Below are 16,443 nucleotides of genomic sequence, written 5' to 3' on the forward strand. Positions count from 1 at the left end.
TACTGCATAAATACTTCATTGTATTTGTTACTTCATTGTAACTGTTGTGTATTGTATTGTATTAAAGACAAACTATTACAACCCCATGAGGGTAACAGTTGCATTAAGATGTTCGGAGCTACCTAAAGTGGCCAATAGAAATGCCGCTAACAGACATGTGACAATTGGAACTTTACCATAATTGCACAATTAATGTGCATTGTGGGATTTAAATCTAAATTCAGAGCTTAATTGACTTTTTTTCTCTGTGGAATATATTTTAAATGACAAAGGGTAAGGTAACTATGGAATAAACAAGGAATTTCTATGACTGACATTCTGAATCCAGAGTACCTTTTAATAGTTTACACATGCTGTATGTGCAATGCACCTTGAATACTTCAGAGAGACTTGTTTACACATGCTGTATGTGCAATGCACCTTGAATACTTTAGAGGGACTTGTTTCTGTTATTGTTAATGCTGACAAATGCAATTTTAAAAGCAGTAATTATTTAATAAATCTCCCCTAATAAAGCTCTGAAACTGAAAAAAAAAAACTAATTACATATCTGCATGTTTATTCTAACAACATAATTTCATTGGTTAAAACAGAGCATTACATTCAAGTTTGGAAATTGATCAAAGGGAGCAACTTTACTTCCATAGTAGGGCACCTCCAGAACACACTGGTAAATTAGCAAAAATAGCTAAATGTGGAGTTATCATTCAATTAGCCCTAAAATAGGGAAAGTAAAGCACCATGAACAACATGAATGTTATGTTCTCTCACATGTAAACAAGACCAGCAGGACAGGGGCACAAATGTGGCTTTTGTTTTTCTTAATATCTAGACCTCTTTGCAGGGTGAGCGGCAAATGGTTTATAAGTAATCACACACTGTTCAGTATGTCTATTCTTCAGGAAAGCATTTCGATTTTAACCATATAAACAGCAAAATTCTATTGCAAGAAGTTTCACTTAATGTTTAGTAATAAGATTGGGCAGAAATGTGATAAATGGAATTTAATGTCAACAAATGTAAAGTGGCTCTTTAATCCTTGCCAGTACTTTAAGCAGCACAGAGGACCAGAGGACATAGTTAGAAATTGAAAATATTCTTAGGACTGAGGGAAGGAGACACTTCTTCACACAGTGGTGAGGGTATGGAATGGGTTACCTAGTCATGTTGTTCAATGTGAATCACTTGGATCCTTTAAAATCCAACTCAACAGCGACTGTACAAAGAACCAGACAAGCAGAGATGGGCTGAACGGCCTTCTCTCATGCGTACATTTTCTTATGTTTTTAGATTAAAAAAAAAACATATTTTGTCTTTTGCAGTGTAGAGCAATATGAGTTGCTGCCTTACGTTCTAGTATGGAAAATACTTTCAACTTCTGAATAATGTATTTTTGTATTTCAAGAGTTAAACAGATGATTATTATGCAGGAAGGAGATTTGTACGGGTGATTAGTTTTGTCAGACTTGCAAAACTGCTTAACATGCAGAGGAAGCTTAAAACAGCCAGTGATACAATATTGCAGTAAATCTGTTACCATTAACATGATGCATAAGTTACAGTTCAAGCAGATATACATTAAAGAACAACCCAGACCCATATGTCATACAATGACGATACAATGAAGAACATGTGGTATATTTGACACTTATTTAATTGAATGTATTGTATATTTACTGTATAAGGGCATTCATTTATAGTGTGGTTTTCTAGATGGAACTGGTAATATATTACATACTGCAACTTGGAACTGCCATTTCCGAAATCAGAAAAGGCAGTGTGATGGAGTAATGCTGCCAGGTATTTTGTTAACCACCTGGCCTTTCTCGGAATGGCAGCCAAAAAAATGGACCTGGCCAGGTTCATATTGCAAGTGGCCCAGAACAGACTGCGAGTGCCTTGTCCTAGTTCAGCAGATCAATTGGCTGACTACTTCAGCTGTTCATTGAAATCTATTTGCAGTATACTTAATCATTTCACAGAAAAGCACCCAGCAAACAAGTGTAGACTAACAATGCCCATTAGAAGAAAAGTAAAACTTGCTGATCCCTTTTCAAAACTGTCCCTTAATGGTACTCTTAATAGAAACCATAACGTTTGTCTCGCATCTACATAAAGAACATTAAGCGAGAGATAATCTGTGATACTACTAATAACTTACCTGCAGTAACGGTCACAGATATCAGACTGGGGAGTCTTAGACCTTATTTTATGAACAAAACTATTCTACCCTGAGGTGATTTGAGTTATTTGTTTAATGCAGGGGTGTCTGGCCACAGTTGGTCCTTCCACTCCTGGTCTTTGTTCTAATCCATTTCTAAATTGTTTAATTGAACCAATTAAACTGCTATCAAGACCTTGAAGTAGTTTTTACGTGCTTAATTCAAACAGGCCACCACGGGAACAATCAATCTTCTGTTAACATTCCAGCACTTAATAAAATCTATTTGGTTTTGGCTCCTGCTACTAGGTTAGCATTAAGGGCAGCGAGGATACTGACTCGAGCCTAAATGAACCGCCTAGTCTTTGTTCTACTTCGTATCCTCACAAACCAGCTTAGCTATTCTTGAGCACCTGGTTTCCCTACCCAGTTGTTAAAGGGGAAAATTATATCCCTTTTATATTCCTTTTCTAAGACAGGAACAATAATAGTTTTGGGGATTTTTTTTTTTTCGTTAAAAAAGGAGAAATGACATCAATTGAATTTCCCTCCTGTTATAGGAGTCGTGTAGCAGTGTGGGAACATTTTCAGTAAGTGGTTTTCCAGCATCATTTTAATATGAAATATTGCATTCCAGGTAAGAGGTACTCATAAACTTAGACCAAAAAAATCACTCCATAAGGGACGTGTAGGTGCCAGGGCTACATTTACTACTTGATATGTGCAGTGTATTCTCTTTGAAGTTCGTCTCTGCATTAAAAGTGATCTGTAGAGCTTGTCTGCTCCGCATGATGCTTTTATGCTATTCATCACTGATCAGAAAGAACAGAACTTACTGTATCATTACTACAGCCTGTAATGGTCACAAAGGTTTTATAGAGCAGGGTGAAAAGCCTACTGCTCATGGTTGCTTTTTTTTCCCAAAGGATTTCACATAACATTCTCAGCAAACTCTATATTTTTTTTGGTGCTCCGGTCTAACACAACAACAATACTGCCTTGACAATAACTATAATACAAGCTTATTACCTTTAACCCTTTACACTACCTAACTTGTGTTTTCCAATCATGAATTAGCTGTCATATCATTATTTGACCTTTATCATTTTCTTCATTTTTAATTATATCCCATCGAGCAGCCCCCTCATGTTGGTCTGCAAGCCTCCCTGATATCTTTTAATGTGCCTTCTCTATAAAGTACTGCTAGCACTTCCAGATTACAGGGTAATAAGTGGGTAAGTATGCACGAGTCCTGCTCTTACTTGGCAAATCAAGTGCAATTACATTGAAACGGCCTTGCGAACAATTTTTTTTTTTCCTGATGTAATCACGTGGTAACGTCATGACACTTGCCATGAAAATTGCCAGAAATGCTGAATAAAAATCTATATAATAACAGATTTTGATTTTGATTTTCGTTTTCAGGTTGCACCAGGTGTATTTTGATGCCCCCACGTGCGATGGTAAAAGACGAGAGAGACTGTTCCTGATAGGAGACTATTCTTCTTCGGCTGAGTTCTTCGTTACTATTGCAGTCTTTGCTTTCTTGTACTCACTGGGGGCCACTGTTGTGTACATTTTTTACCAGAACAAGTACAGAGAGAACAACAGGGGGCCACTTATTGTAAGCAATGTTCATTTTTAATAATTGGTTTAATTTAAAGTGTTTTCAATCGGTTGTGAAATGTTATATATATTGTTTAACTCTTTATCAAATGTGAGGATCTAAATTACAAAATCCTGATTTACAGTATTTGTTTTTCCTGTGGCTTTATAAGTGCATATGATTCACCTAATGCTCATGGATATTAGGAAGTCTGACAGCAGTCCCATAGCAGTGATTCAGAACAACTGGCTGATGTTGGTGTCTTGCCAAGTAAAGCAGTAACAGGCACAGACTCTTCCTGCAGCACACCAGGATCACAGTTCAGGTGTAAAAATGTTTGATGTTCTAGATTGAATGGTGGCTCATACAAGCATAACTAGCCTATTTCACAGTGCATGATTCTGTAATAGAATGTCTCAGCTATCGTTAATACATACTAATACTAATACTAATAACAAACAGTGTTTGTATCAGTTCAGTACACATATGTTATCAGTGTACTCGATAGTGCCCTAAATGTTTGATTGCGACACATCTGTTTGCAGAGAATTCATGGTCATCTTAACAATGAATTGCAGGAATTTTTGTTTGGGTTTTGCACACAAGTAGTTTGTGCTTCCATGAATCAGTTGCCTTTCCCTTTAACAGTCTATCGGAATGAAGATGATGAGTGGGTGAGAGTTGCTTTGTGAAAAGAAATGAGCTGTTTCTAGTGATTGGGGCTCATTTTAATGGTAGACATCCAGCTGGCAGGCTGACAAGTGAGCCTTCCTGAGGCTACTTGGCCATCCATCTTAATTTCTGTTGTTTATGCTAAAATGCCTCCTTTTATGAGTGAAAAAGTCATAGAACATGTAATGTTAATTAAATTAATATGACATGTTGCAGAATGAGATTCCATTGTCCTGCTGCGGCAGGTCTTTGTTACATTGAATGCTATGCTATATTAAACCAGGCTTGTTAAACTTACTCAAGGATCAGGTGAGCCTGGAGAATGAAGTACTGTGCTTCTCAAAAATTTATTCGTGGAATGGCCTTGTAGCTATGAGTTGCCCGGATGCAAGCCAAGTGTTGTCTATACCGAGAAAAAATGCCTGTGTTGAATAGTTAACCTGGCTCAATTGCTTTTATTTAATATAAATGTAGTAATCTCCAGTTATTTTATTATTTTCTCCAAATTTGGCATATCCAATTATTTTTACGCTCAGCTCACTGCTACCATCCCCGACTCGGGTGTGGCTGAAACGAAGCGTGTGCCGTCAGCCAACCGCTTCTTTTCACACTGCAGACTCACCATGCAGCCACCTTAAAGCTACAGCGTCGGAGGACAATGCAGCTCTGGGCAGCTTACAGGCAAGCCCACAGGCGCCCAGCCAGACTACAAGGGTCTCTGGTGCGCGGTGAGCCGAGGACACCCTGGCCGACATAAGCCCACCCAGGTTGGCCAATTGAGTTGTCCGCCCCCTGGGAGCTCCCGTCTACGGTCGGCAATAGAATATCCTGGACCCGAACCGCCGACCTCCAGGCTATAGGGCGCATCCTGCACTCTACTCGGAGTACCTTTACCAGATGAACCACTCAGGAGCCCTTGATTGCTTTTTCAGATGCCTCAGTGCCATAGTACCTTGAAGAATTTTACCCATCCTGCTTTAAAACGAACTTAAACACCTGAACTCTTTCCAAGAGATTAGGGGTGGTACATTAAAGGTCTGCTTGTGCATTAAGGGTGCCCCTCCATCCCACCCACCCCTTACTGTTTATCACTTTACAGACATCATTTATTGATCTTATGTTAATATTTGGCATTGAGTGGAAACAAGGCATTACAGAAGAATAAATCCTTTCAATTATTACACATTAAAATACATATTATACTTATACAGCATCTCATCAGCAAAGGTCCATATAAAATCTTAAGCACCAGACTGTTAATATATCTCACTAGGCTGTGATATATTTTAATGTTTCGATCTAGTAAGGACAATATAGTATGCCGAGTTTGAAAATAAAATAGCATTCAGTATATAAAATGAAAAGCACAAAATTAAGTCCTGCTTACAATTTGTTTGTTTTTTTGCCAAAAGGAACACTGGTTAAATTAGTTTTAGGTAGGCTGTCGTGGCATACTGCAGAATTGATTGAAGGCATGTTTCGTGAGCTATTTGACGTCCTGAGAAATGGCACAACTTGATGTTAATAATTCTGAGAATCAGGATGGTGCCAAAGTGACTTTCCTGGAGAGTCTCTTGTCATGAAGTGCTTATGAAGAAAATGAAAGTGTTTTGAAGAAGCAGACCTGAACAGATCACCTTTACTTGCCTTGAGAGACTGTACTGTATTTTATCAGTTGGCAGGATAATTAGGATAAGTCTGAGTTAACAATCACCCCAATACTCAACACTCCTGCATGTCCCTTGTATCAGTGGAAAGTGTGGTTTCTCAAAGAAAACAAGGAATCGGCATGCAGTAAAAAGCCAATAGTACTTTAATTAATAATTGAACTATACTAGGGTATTCCACCTAAAATCTACAAAGTCGCAAGTATGTCGTGGTAAGTCTTACTGGAGAGGAAATTTAGTGTTCAGACGTCTTTTAAAAGTTATTTTTAAAATGCATTTTTATTTGTATTTCATATTTATTGGTTTGATGCTTGTTCAATATATATAGATCAGTAGTAACTACTGTATACACAAAATTATGAATTACAGATACTGTTGATGGTAAGAAAATATAATATTCCTTGTAAAACAGGGGGGTGGGGGATAAAACCAAGACAGTGTGTTCTCAGTGAATCAGCTGTGTTTTCTCACACCTCAACAGGATTTCATTGTGACAGTGGTGTTCTCGTTCATGTGGCTGGTGAGCTCGTCTGCCTGGGCGAAGGGTCTGTCGGATGTGAAGACCGCCACAGACCCTGATGAGGTGCTTTTGTTAATATCTGCATGTAAGGTGCAGTCCAACAAATGCCTTCCTCTCCGCAAACCTGTGTGGGCAAGTTTAAACACATCTGTTGTAAGTATGAAGTAAAATCATTAAAATGTTCTCAGTTACTTGGGTTTTCCAGATAATTCATGTGTTTTAAGCCAGAAGATCTTAATTAACAACAAAAAACAAAGCCTTTTGCTTCATTCGCAATGTACACATTATTCAGCACCAGTGACAATGAGTTGACATTTTGTGACAGAGTGTGATTAAATATTACTTTCTAGTAGTGTATAACGACCTAAGAATTGTGCTACACATTTTGCTTTGCTTTTCTGTGTTTTATCTTCTAAGGAGGTGAGTGTATATAGAGGGTTTTCTGCCACCTTTTGGAATTATTAAATGAAATAATTTTTATGGTTGTAGTACAATTTTTCTTTTTTCCATTACATGTGAATTTACAGCACAGCAGTGGCGGGTCTGGATTTTAAGAAGATTGCGTCTTGTCGATATTCCTGCCACTTCCTCACGTTTCAAACAGTTTTCAATTATTACACACATCTACCCACCATAGCTGTATTAGCTGCTTATGGGTACCTATTTTTTAGAGACCATAGCTAATTGAAGTACAGCGTCATTTAATGCAATAGTCATAAAGACTGCTTGAGACATGAAAACTCAATACAGTAACTTGACCTTGGTGTTGACCTGACTCCCTGTCAGAGTCTAGATTTGTGTCAGCTGGATGAATTTGAGTGATAATTCTAATATACAGCATAACATGAACAATAAGTGGGTATAGGAATAGTATACTTTGTGTGTTAATCTATTTATTTATTTATTTATTTATTTATTATATTTATAACGAAGTATCACAAAGCACTGTACTAAGGCAAAAAACACAATACATTAAACTAAAAGTTCCCAGACATATTATCCGATATAATGCCATTTTATGAAAGTATGTTTTCAGCCTCGATTTTGGGATACCAGAGAGGAGTGCATTACAGTAATCAATTATTGATGAAGCAAAGGCATGCATTTGTCTCTCAGCGTCGCATAAGGAAATAATTGGCCTAAGTTTGGCTATATTACTCAAATGATAAAAAGATACTTTAGTAACTTGCCTAATATGAGTCTCAAATGATAGATCAGGATCAAAGTTGACCCCCATGTTTTTCATTTCAAGATTAAGTTTTGATCAGAGACTGCTGGGTTCAAACTCATGCAATCCCACATTATATAGTTGATTCCAAGTACCCACAATCATAACTTCTGTTTTATCAGAATTCAACATTAACAGAGTCTGAGACATCCAGCACTTGATATCTGCAAGGCAAGCAATGGGTATTTCCTGGCTTTAAAGACAGGCACAGCTGGGTATCCTAGCAGTGGAAGTTCACTCCATGTCTTTGGATAATGTCACCCAATGGCAGCACATATATATGTGTATATATATATATATATATATATATATATATATATATATATATATATATATATATATATATATATATATATATATATATATTGAAAATAGCAAGGAACCTAGAATAGAGCCCTGTGGAACACCAAAGTCAACTGCAGTCAATGCTGATTTCTCCTCCCCAGTTGAGATGAATTGATACCTATCAGATAAATAAGACTGAAACCAGGCCAGACAGTCCCACTGTGTATTTGAGCCGATTCAGTAAGATGGAGTGGTCTACAGTGCCGACAGCAGCATTTAAATCTAGGAGATTTAAAACTGATGGAAAGCAGAAGTCAGAGCTTATCAGCAAATCATTTACAACTGTCTCTGTGCAGGATGAAATCCAGACAGAAATTATTCAAATACACCCTTAGCAGTTCAAATTTAGGGGGCTTTGGCTAGACAGTATTATTAATAAGTGTTATTACAACCGACAGTGCTTTACAAACAGGTTTGTATTACTGTATGGTAGTTAAAACATGATAAAGAAATGATTAACTATCTTAATTAAGGTACAGTAACAATGGAATTTCTGAGGTATTAGTGCTTTGCCTTTTTTTTACACATTAATAACTTGTGTTTGCTATTGTTTTTTTTCCAGGTCTTTGGATTTTTAAACTTTGTTCTATGGGCTGGAAACATTTGGTTTGTATTCAAGGAGACTGGATGGCATTCTTCCACCCAGAGGTATCCTACAAGCACCACAGAAAAGCAACCGAGTGGCTATAACCAGCAATCATACAACCAAGGCAGATATGAGCAAGAAAACATTGGCCAGTCTGGTGGCACCAATCCACCAGGAGACTTCGGTCAGCAGTCAAACTATGGCCACATGGGTGGCTATAGCCAGGTAGGGTATGCTCCAAGCGAGCCTACCTCCTTTGGTAATTAGATGTAACATCTACACTGTATTTTAAGATACAGAGTTTAAGAGGGCAAATGATAATCAGTTGACGTCTAAATTAGACTACAATATGAGGAGTGTTTTCCTCTGTTGTCAGTAGTCTAGTGTCAGAAAGGCAGTGGTTCTTGTTTCCAAACTACAGCATATCTTGCTTGTAGGTAGCGAGAGGTACAATTATATTATCTGGGGAATGAAACCTAAAGTTAAAAAGTTAACATTGTAGGTAGTGTAAAAGTAATGTTATTGTAGTTCTCTCTATCTCTCTCTCTCTCTCTCTCTCTCTCTCTCTCTCTCTCTCTCTCTCTCTTGTTCTTTTTTTTGTGGTATGTTGTATTCCAGTGGTTATAGCTGTTTGTAAGTATTTGTTTCTGTGATATGCTATGCCACAGATCTTGACGGAAAGTATTTTTGAACTCTGTTTTGCACTCTTGTGAAAGAAATTGTGGTCATTTGTAAAATTAGTGAATATTATTATTATTAACACTGATGACTGTCTGTGAACAATAGTTATTTATTGTTGGTGTTTTGTGACTACTTAGATGTTAGAGGTTATAGTACAAGGAGCATTTCCTTTATTTTGTACTTTCATAGGATTTTAGTAAGTTCACATGTTTTAAAATATGCTGCTTAAACTGCCATAATTCAGAATTGAAAGCACAAATATGAAAAGGGAGGAGTGGAACACTGGGTATGTGTTTGAAATATCTTGTAAATACATGTATTTAAATAATAAACACCCAAACACCCCATAATACCTATAGATTTTGAATAACAGTAAGATTAATCTTATTATCAAAATTAAAAGATATGAAGACCTGTAAATTAGGTTGATATACATTCATTAATCAGATATTTCTTTAACAAAACAACATGTAAGTTTGAATAGAAGTGTAACTTGACATTCTCTTAATTGTGAACCTTGTTTCTTGACTTCCAAAGCATGTGACGTGAATTTTTGCAGTAACTGCATTTGTTGGTTGAGGTATATACGATTGCTGTATTTGCTCTAAACTCAGTGTTGCATTAAAATGTGATCAGCTGTACCTGAGTAAGATTGTATATCAGTATGCTTTTAAAATATGATTAATAAAGTTGTTGCAAAAACCTTGTGTACTATAATAATAATGCATTCCTCTTTAAAACCAACCAATATTAACATTGTGTTCAATGGGTATGTCTTCTGTTTGTAATACAGTGTATTATGATTGCCGGTAAATTAACTGTAATTCCAAAAGGCTCCATAAAAATATCCTCAAACATTGAACATTTTATACATTTTACAAGCTCTCAGGAGTGGTCAATGGCCTTCCCCTGATCCCACTACCATGCTGATTGCCTTTTTACACCTTTACAGCACATGTCAGCAAGCTACTGTCCCTGGAAGGCAAAAGCCAGCTCTGCAGGTGTCTGTAGCACGGTGAGGAGAAACAGTCCCTAACATTGCTGCCTCTTTAACACACCGATGTGATGCTCCCCATGGAATCCACATCCCTCATAAAAGGTCTCCTAATCAGTGACATTTGCTATAAAAATGTGGCTTTATATGTTACTGTATGGTTCCATTCAGGTATTGAGTCAACCCCTCTGTTGGAATGCTGTGTATCAGTCTTTTTGATGATCCTGGGTATAAAAGAGGAAACTAGCTTGGTTGTGTGATCAAAGGATGCCCACTGAATCTTCAGTTCTCCTGAGCTGTGTGGTGAGGGGAAAAATAAGTGGCCCTTCTAAATGGTGGGGGATAATTGGGTATGCCTTATTAACGGTCACATTATGGCTGCCTTTCATTTTTTGAGGGCTCACACATTTAGAACCAGTTTAACATAATGTCTGCAGCACCCATTTTCTTCTTATAAAGATCAGTATCTCAGACAGGTGTGACCATTGTCATTGTGGTTGACATTTACATGAAGTAAATGACTCTGTCAATAATCAGCTGCATAATAAATATTTTTTTAAATATGACGAGCGGGACCAGAATTCTATGTGGTTGTAATAGATCATGCACACTGGTAATTGTTTTGTGTCCGGCATTTTGAGAATAATGTCAGTACATGAGTTTGTGGCATACTTTATGAACGGAAGTAAAGTATTTAAATCAGTAAAAATGGATATGGTTTTGTACTCTAGTCACAACATTATTTAAGAGGGGACTCTGTGTGTTTAACTTCTGCAGTAATGCTAGAATAATGCTAAGGTTCTATTGCCTCATTAATACAAAATAATTTTACGAAAAAAGTGGGCTAGTTCTGCTAAATGTTTTGTGTAGCACTGCAGTGAACCTCTGCAGCAACAACGTAATGAGCCTGAGCCACCACACAATGAGCACATTGTACATTTCATTTTCAGAATATGGTTTTAACTGAGAACACTAGGCAGATAACAAATTAAATCTCCCTTTCGACCCATGTGGCAGGATCCTGATCAGGGAAAGACAGCAGTAAATATCTTACAAAGGGTGCCATGCTCTGCCCCCAGCTCCCAATGCAATGATTATTCTGTTAAATGCACCACGCAGCCTGCAAATTATTTCTTGCTACTGTATTTTCCCATTAGAAGTGCTTGACGGATCTTTTTTGACACACAATTGCCAAGAAAAAAAATGTAAAGAGAAATAGCCTCTATGAAAACTGAAAGAAGGACTTGATATGACCCTTGTGAAGCTAATGAGAACATGTTGAAAATAGCACATGGTCTTATAATAACACTATGTAACACAATTTTTGTTCCTGGGTAGTAAGTGTTATTTCCTAATTGCTTATGCCTCAAAAGTATAGAAAATGGCTATTATTCCCCACAAACTTTGCTTTTGTGACCAGGACAGTGATATTTCAAAATATCACTATTTCCGATGGGAAAATGGGCAAATGTGTGTCTTTTCATTCACATAAAGTCAGAAAAAAACAACATATGAATCCAAATTAACATGTATTTATACTAAAGTAATACAAAAATGACTACAAAAGATTTAGAAGTGAGTAGTTTTTCGAGATTTATGATTATACTGTAAATACAGCTGAAAGGGTACATATTTTAACATCTATTCTAGGTAGTTATCTGTGCTGGCCCTTTCATCCGTTTTACTGACATCTTATATAGCGGTAACCATAGTAACGGAAGATCAAACGGGAAATGCTCTGGTGTCTGGCGTTAAAGAAAGAGGCTATAAATTTTAGGTCCAACAACTGAGACATTTAGCTTTTTCGTTTCCAGCGCTGTGGGTTACCACCTCAGGAAAGCACAGTTTGAAATCTTTGTCCAAATTGCATGAGGGTAAGGTTTTACAAATGAAAAGACCCCCAAACGATTCTTTATTGTTTTGTATTGGTAGTGGCAGCATTCTAGCTAACACTACAGTTGGAAAACCAATTGCTATGCTTGCCATGCATTCACACATAAATACAAGAGCACACAACTAATCTATAGCTGCCCATGTGAGAAAACAATACTATGAATGACTGTGAATTGCACTGCTCATCACCTCTCTCCTTCCAGTGGAATATAGTCATATAGATTATGTTTATCCTGTTATAGTACTCAACATAAAGGGCATCACATATTATCCACAACTAACTAAACTTTCTATGCTGTTTAAAGTAATATCTTGTATACTGTGCATTACTATCCAACCAGTATTGGGGCAGTTTTGAGTATTTTACACATACAGTCGAAGCGCATGGGACCAAAGACATTGAACGGTCTTAGTTACAGGAATTTCAATATAAAAATGTAGACATGCATTCAATAATGAAACAGTTGTCCACAAAAACACCATTATCAAACTTCTGTTTTACCAAAAGGATACGTATTGTGCTAAAGATATCACACACTTATGACAAATGGAATTTTTGATTGGGATTCCAGATACTGTTATCCTGCAATTACACAAACACAGGGCGATTTCATAAACTGCTTTTATTGGAGGATGCTTTGTGCATACTTGAAGACAGCTGTCTCTGTCGCTAGAGTAATATCCTTCCCTCTGTCTTGTTATCTCCATGTACAGTCAACGCACCCTGTAGTTATTGAAGAAGTATTACAGTACATATTCATAAGCACTGTATATCTCTTTGTGTGGAGCAGCCTGACTGGGGGTGTGATCGTAAGTTGGCAATATTTTGCAAATTTGTACCAACCACACCTTACAGAATAATATTAACATAATGGATGTGGTACTGTCCAATACCTCACATTGGCATATCAGCTTCTATAACTGGGCTAGACAGTTTTTATACATATATTCTCTGCTCTGTAAAAGCTGGTAGTTAGTATACTGGCTTTAATGGATACATAATGGAAGCTGAACTTAATTCCCCTGTGTTTGTCTAAGTACTTTCTTCATTGTTTGTGTGCCCTCCTTTAACAAACAATAAGCAAAATTGGCCTGGAGAGAAATACTGCAATCAGTAAATCCATGAAAGTGCCGAAACGCAAAACAAGCTCCATAAATTGAGCTCCTAGTGAATAAGATGAACTTTAAAAATATACCATCATATACCTTATTAAGAAACGCCTTTCCTGATGGATATTCTTGTACTAGTTCATTTCTAACAAAATATTATACCACGATTAGTTGAATTCACAATATACAATACACATCCAAAATACAATGCTATATTTTCAGATGATACAGATTTCTCATGGAAACACGGTAAAGAGAGGTAAGGTGTGATTTTAATCTATGAGTCATACAACTTTAACTCCAGATAGATAGATAGATAGATAGATAGATAGATAGATAGATAGATAGATAGATAGATAGATAGATACTGTATATATTTATAATGTGGAGATTTTAAACCTCTGGAGCTGGCTAGCTTTGAGGGGGAATCATTACTAGAGTTTTAGATTTAGGTGCTCTTTTGTGTTAAACAATTATAGTGAGGCAATTTACATAAATTGTGGGGTGACATTAATATTCATAGCATGCAGTCTGCAAGTAGCAGTTGTTCAAACAGAACTGTGAAGTGCAGAGTAAATCTTACAAGAAGGAAATACATTCTGCTCAAAACCGGAAATGGCTTCTTTTAATTACATTTTAAAGCACAGCTATGATCACAGGTTAGAGTAACGTCCAGGGAAAGCAGCACAAGGCGAAACTTCAGCAAAGTTAACTAAAACCACTTTTACCATTTCATTTTTTGTAGATGTTACTGAAATACGAATGAAAATTGATGTCACTGATTAGCTTGCTAGTTAGGTTTTGCCTGCCCAACTGGTGAAAATAATTACTGTAGAAATGATGGCCCAGAATCATGAGCACTATTTTTGCTGATAGTAATTTATAAAACAAATTACAGTAAATAAACCAGATCATTTGCATATTTTAACCTGTTGCAAGCTGCTGCTCCCAGTTCTTCCACAAGCAGACACCAGGAGCTAGGATTTCCAAGAAGCCATGAATAGGAGTCTTGTACCAATCTGAAAGAAGCTTTTATTGCAGTGCAAATCAATACGCTGCAAAAGTCTCCATTGTGGGAATGCTTCCCTTTGTGTCAAAACAGTGTTAAGGTTGTTATTATGGATAACATTTATATCTGTTGAAAAGCAGAACAAATGTAGAAACATTAAGGAAGCTTGTATGTAGTGCCAGTATAAACAGTGATTACAATGTATATATATATATATATATATATATATATATATATATATATATATAAAGCAGAGACCATCAGTGTCTTTCGCTTCATATTTGTATTCTCTATCCAACTTCCTCATGCAAGAAGTTGAAAATGAAAGGAAGGAAGCCTTTTGAATTGTGCACTGTGAATCATGTTTACTGTGGAATCAATTGCTTTATTAATCAGTTACTAATTAGATGAAAATAACTGTTTGAAAAAAAACATTTGCCGGATACAAAGACACTGGACTTCATGCAGGGCTTATCCATTTGAAGCTTGGTAACTGCTTGAATAAATTGAAATGTACACAGTATCCACAGCAGTCAACTTCGCCTAATGGGTCTGTCAGCCAAAATACTCAGTGGGCACACTAAATAAACAGTCGTTAGGTATTTAGATAACCTGATTTGTGTATACTGCATAACATATTCATCTGAACCATTTTTAAAACCCAGATGTTTTTAATGGTATTCCCATATGGTGAACTACATTGCAGGCCTGACTCCCTAACACAGATGTGAAGGTGGCATTTATATTTCTAAGTACTTTTCCCTGAGAGAGATACGCTTGTTGAATATTTATTTTAATGTTGTGTCAATACATTGTTTATGTTAATTGTCTTTTTAAAGAGCAATATTAAAAATTTTATTTTTATGTTGACGGCATCTGTTTTTCAGGTATTACATGTTTATTATTCATCATTCATAACGAATACTAAAAGGGCAGGCAGGTCTCCAAAGAACACATTAGCAGTATAGAATTAAAATATCAGATGATTACAAATTCAGACGCAAATGGAATTAAAAAAAAACAAAAAAAACCAGAAGTATTAGGAAACAAGAACTAGGCAATCCAAGTTTACTATCAAAGTCTGACAGACCTGCTATTTTGCCCATTGACTTGACTCTGACTTTCACGTTAGAGATGCCATTTGCTTCTCCCTCTTTACAGAGAAGTGTGATTAACACATAACACATAGAGCTACCCACTCTGATTTGGAACATAATATTACACAGCTAAGCTAATTGATGAGATGGAAACAGAAGTTGCTCCACTAAGAGTGAAGGACAGAACCAATATTCAAAGCCATGTTGAATCAGACAACCCAGTAGGCAAGCATGCCCGCTCAATCATACAACATTTCTGTAGATTATCTTTCCTTATCATGTTCATTTTGATGATGGAAAGTCAATAAAATAAAGATTATGCTTTTGTCAGGGTTTTCGTGATTTTTGATGGCACTTTGACACCCAATTTGTTGCAGACTATTACGTCTTTGTCCGAATGAGTTTTATTATTCAGTACTTAGTCACGAATGTGTGAGCCAGGAAAGAACTCGTTATACCTAATGATCCCTTATTACATATCCTTGCTGTAACACACTTCATTAACTTGTAGTTCAGTGTTTGTATTACTGTTATATAGTTAGTTCAGCGCATTGTGGAATGTGACAAGGGTTCATGTACAGTATTTTAAACATCCCATTATGTTTAAGTTACCAAGTTTCTTTTAAAATGTATAAGTTTTGCACTACTGCGTATCCAATAGTTATGGCTAATGGTAATACAGTAAATATTTTACAAACAGCTGGAAAAGAATAGAGTTGGTTTGTTGCCTAGGGATAATCAAGTCTTTCTCTGTTAAGACTGATTGCTGTGTGCAGTGCAAACATTGCTCTGTTTGAATGTTAGCAGCAGCCTCTCTAAAAATCATCTCTGCTCTATTAAAACATGTTGCTAAGTGACTTTGGGTAACTAAATG

General features: G+C 36.6%; 1 protein-coding gene across 2 annotated transcripts in view; it reads left to right on the forward strand.

Annotated features, from left to right (window-relative positions):
- Positions 1-10,186, forward strand: part of LOC121297739 (synaptoporin-like) — a 47,963-nt gene extending 37,777 nt beyond the window's left edge. For both annotated transcript variants that reach the window (XM_041224202.1, XM_041224203.1), the window contains 3 exons: positions 3,587-3,785; positions 6,588-6,779; positions 8,762-10,186. In XM_041224202.1, coding sequence (XP_041080136.1) covers positions 3,587-3,785; positions 6,588-6,779; positions 8,762-9,052 — 682 coding nt within the window. In that variant the 3' untranslated portion in view covers positions 9,053-10,186. The remainder of the gene's footprint in view (positions 1-3,586; positions 3,786-6,587; positions 6,780-8,761) is intronic.
- Positions 10,187-16,443: the final 6,257 nt, after the last annotated feature.

This window comes from Polyodon spathula, chromosome 23, assembly GCF_017654505.1.
Source record: "Polyodon spathula isolate WHYD16114869_AA chromosome 23, ASM1765450v1, whole genome shotgun sequence".
In the NCBI taxonomy this organism is placed as follows: Eukaryota; Metazoa; Chordata; class Actinopteri; order Acipenseriformes; family Polyodontidae; genus Polyodon; species Polyodon spathula.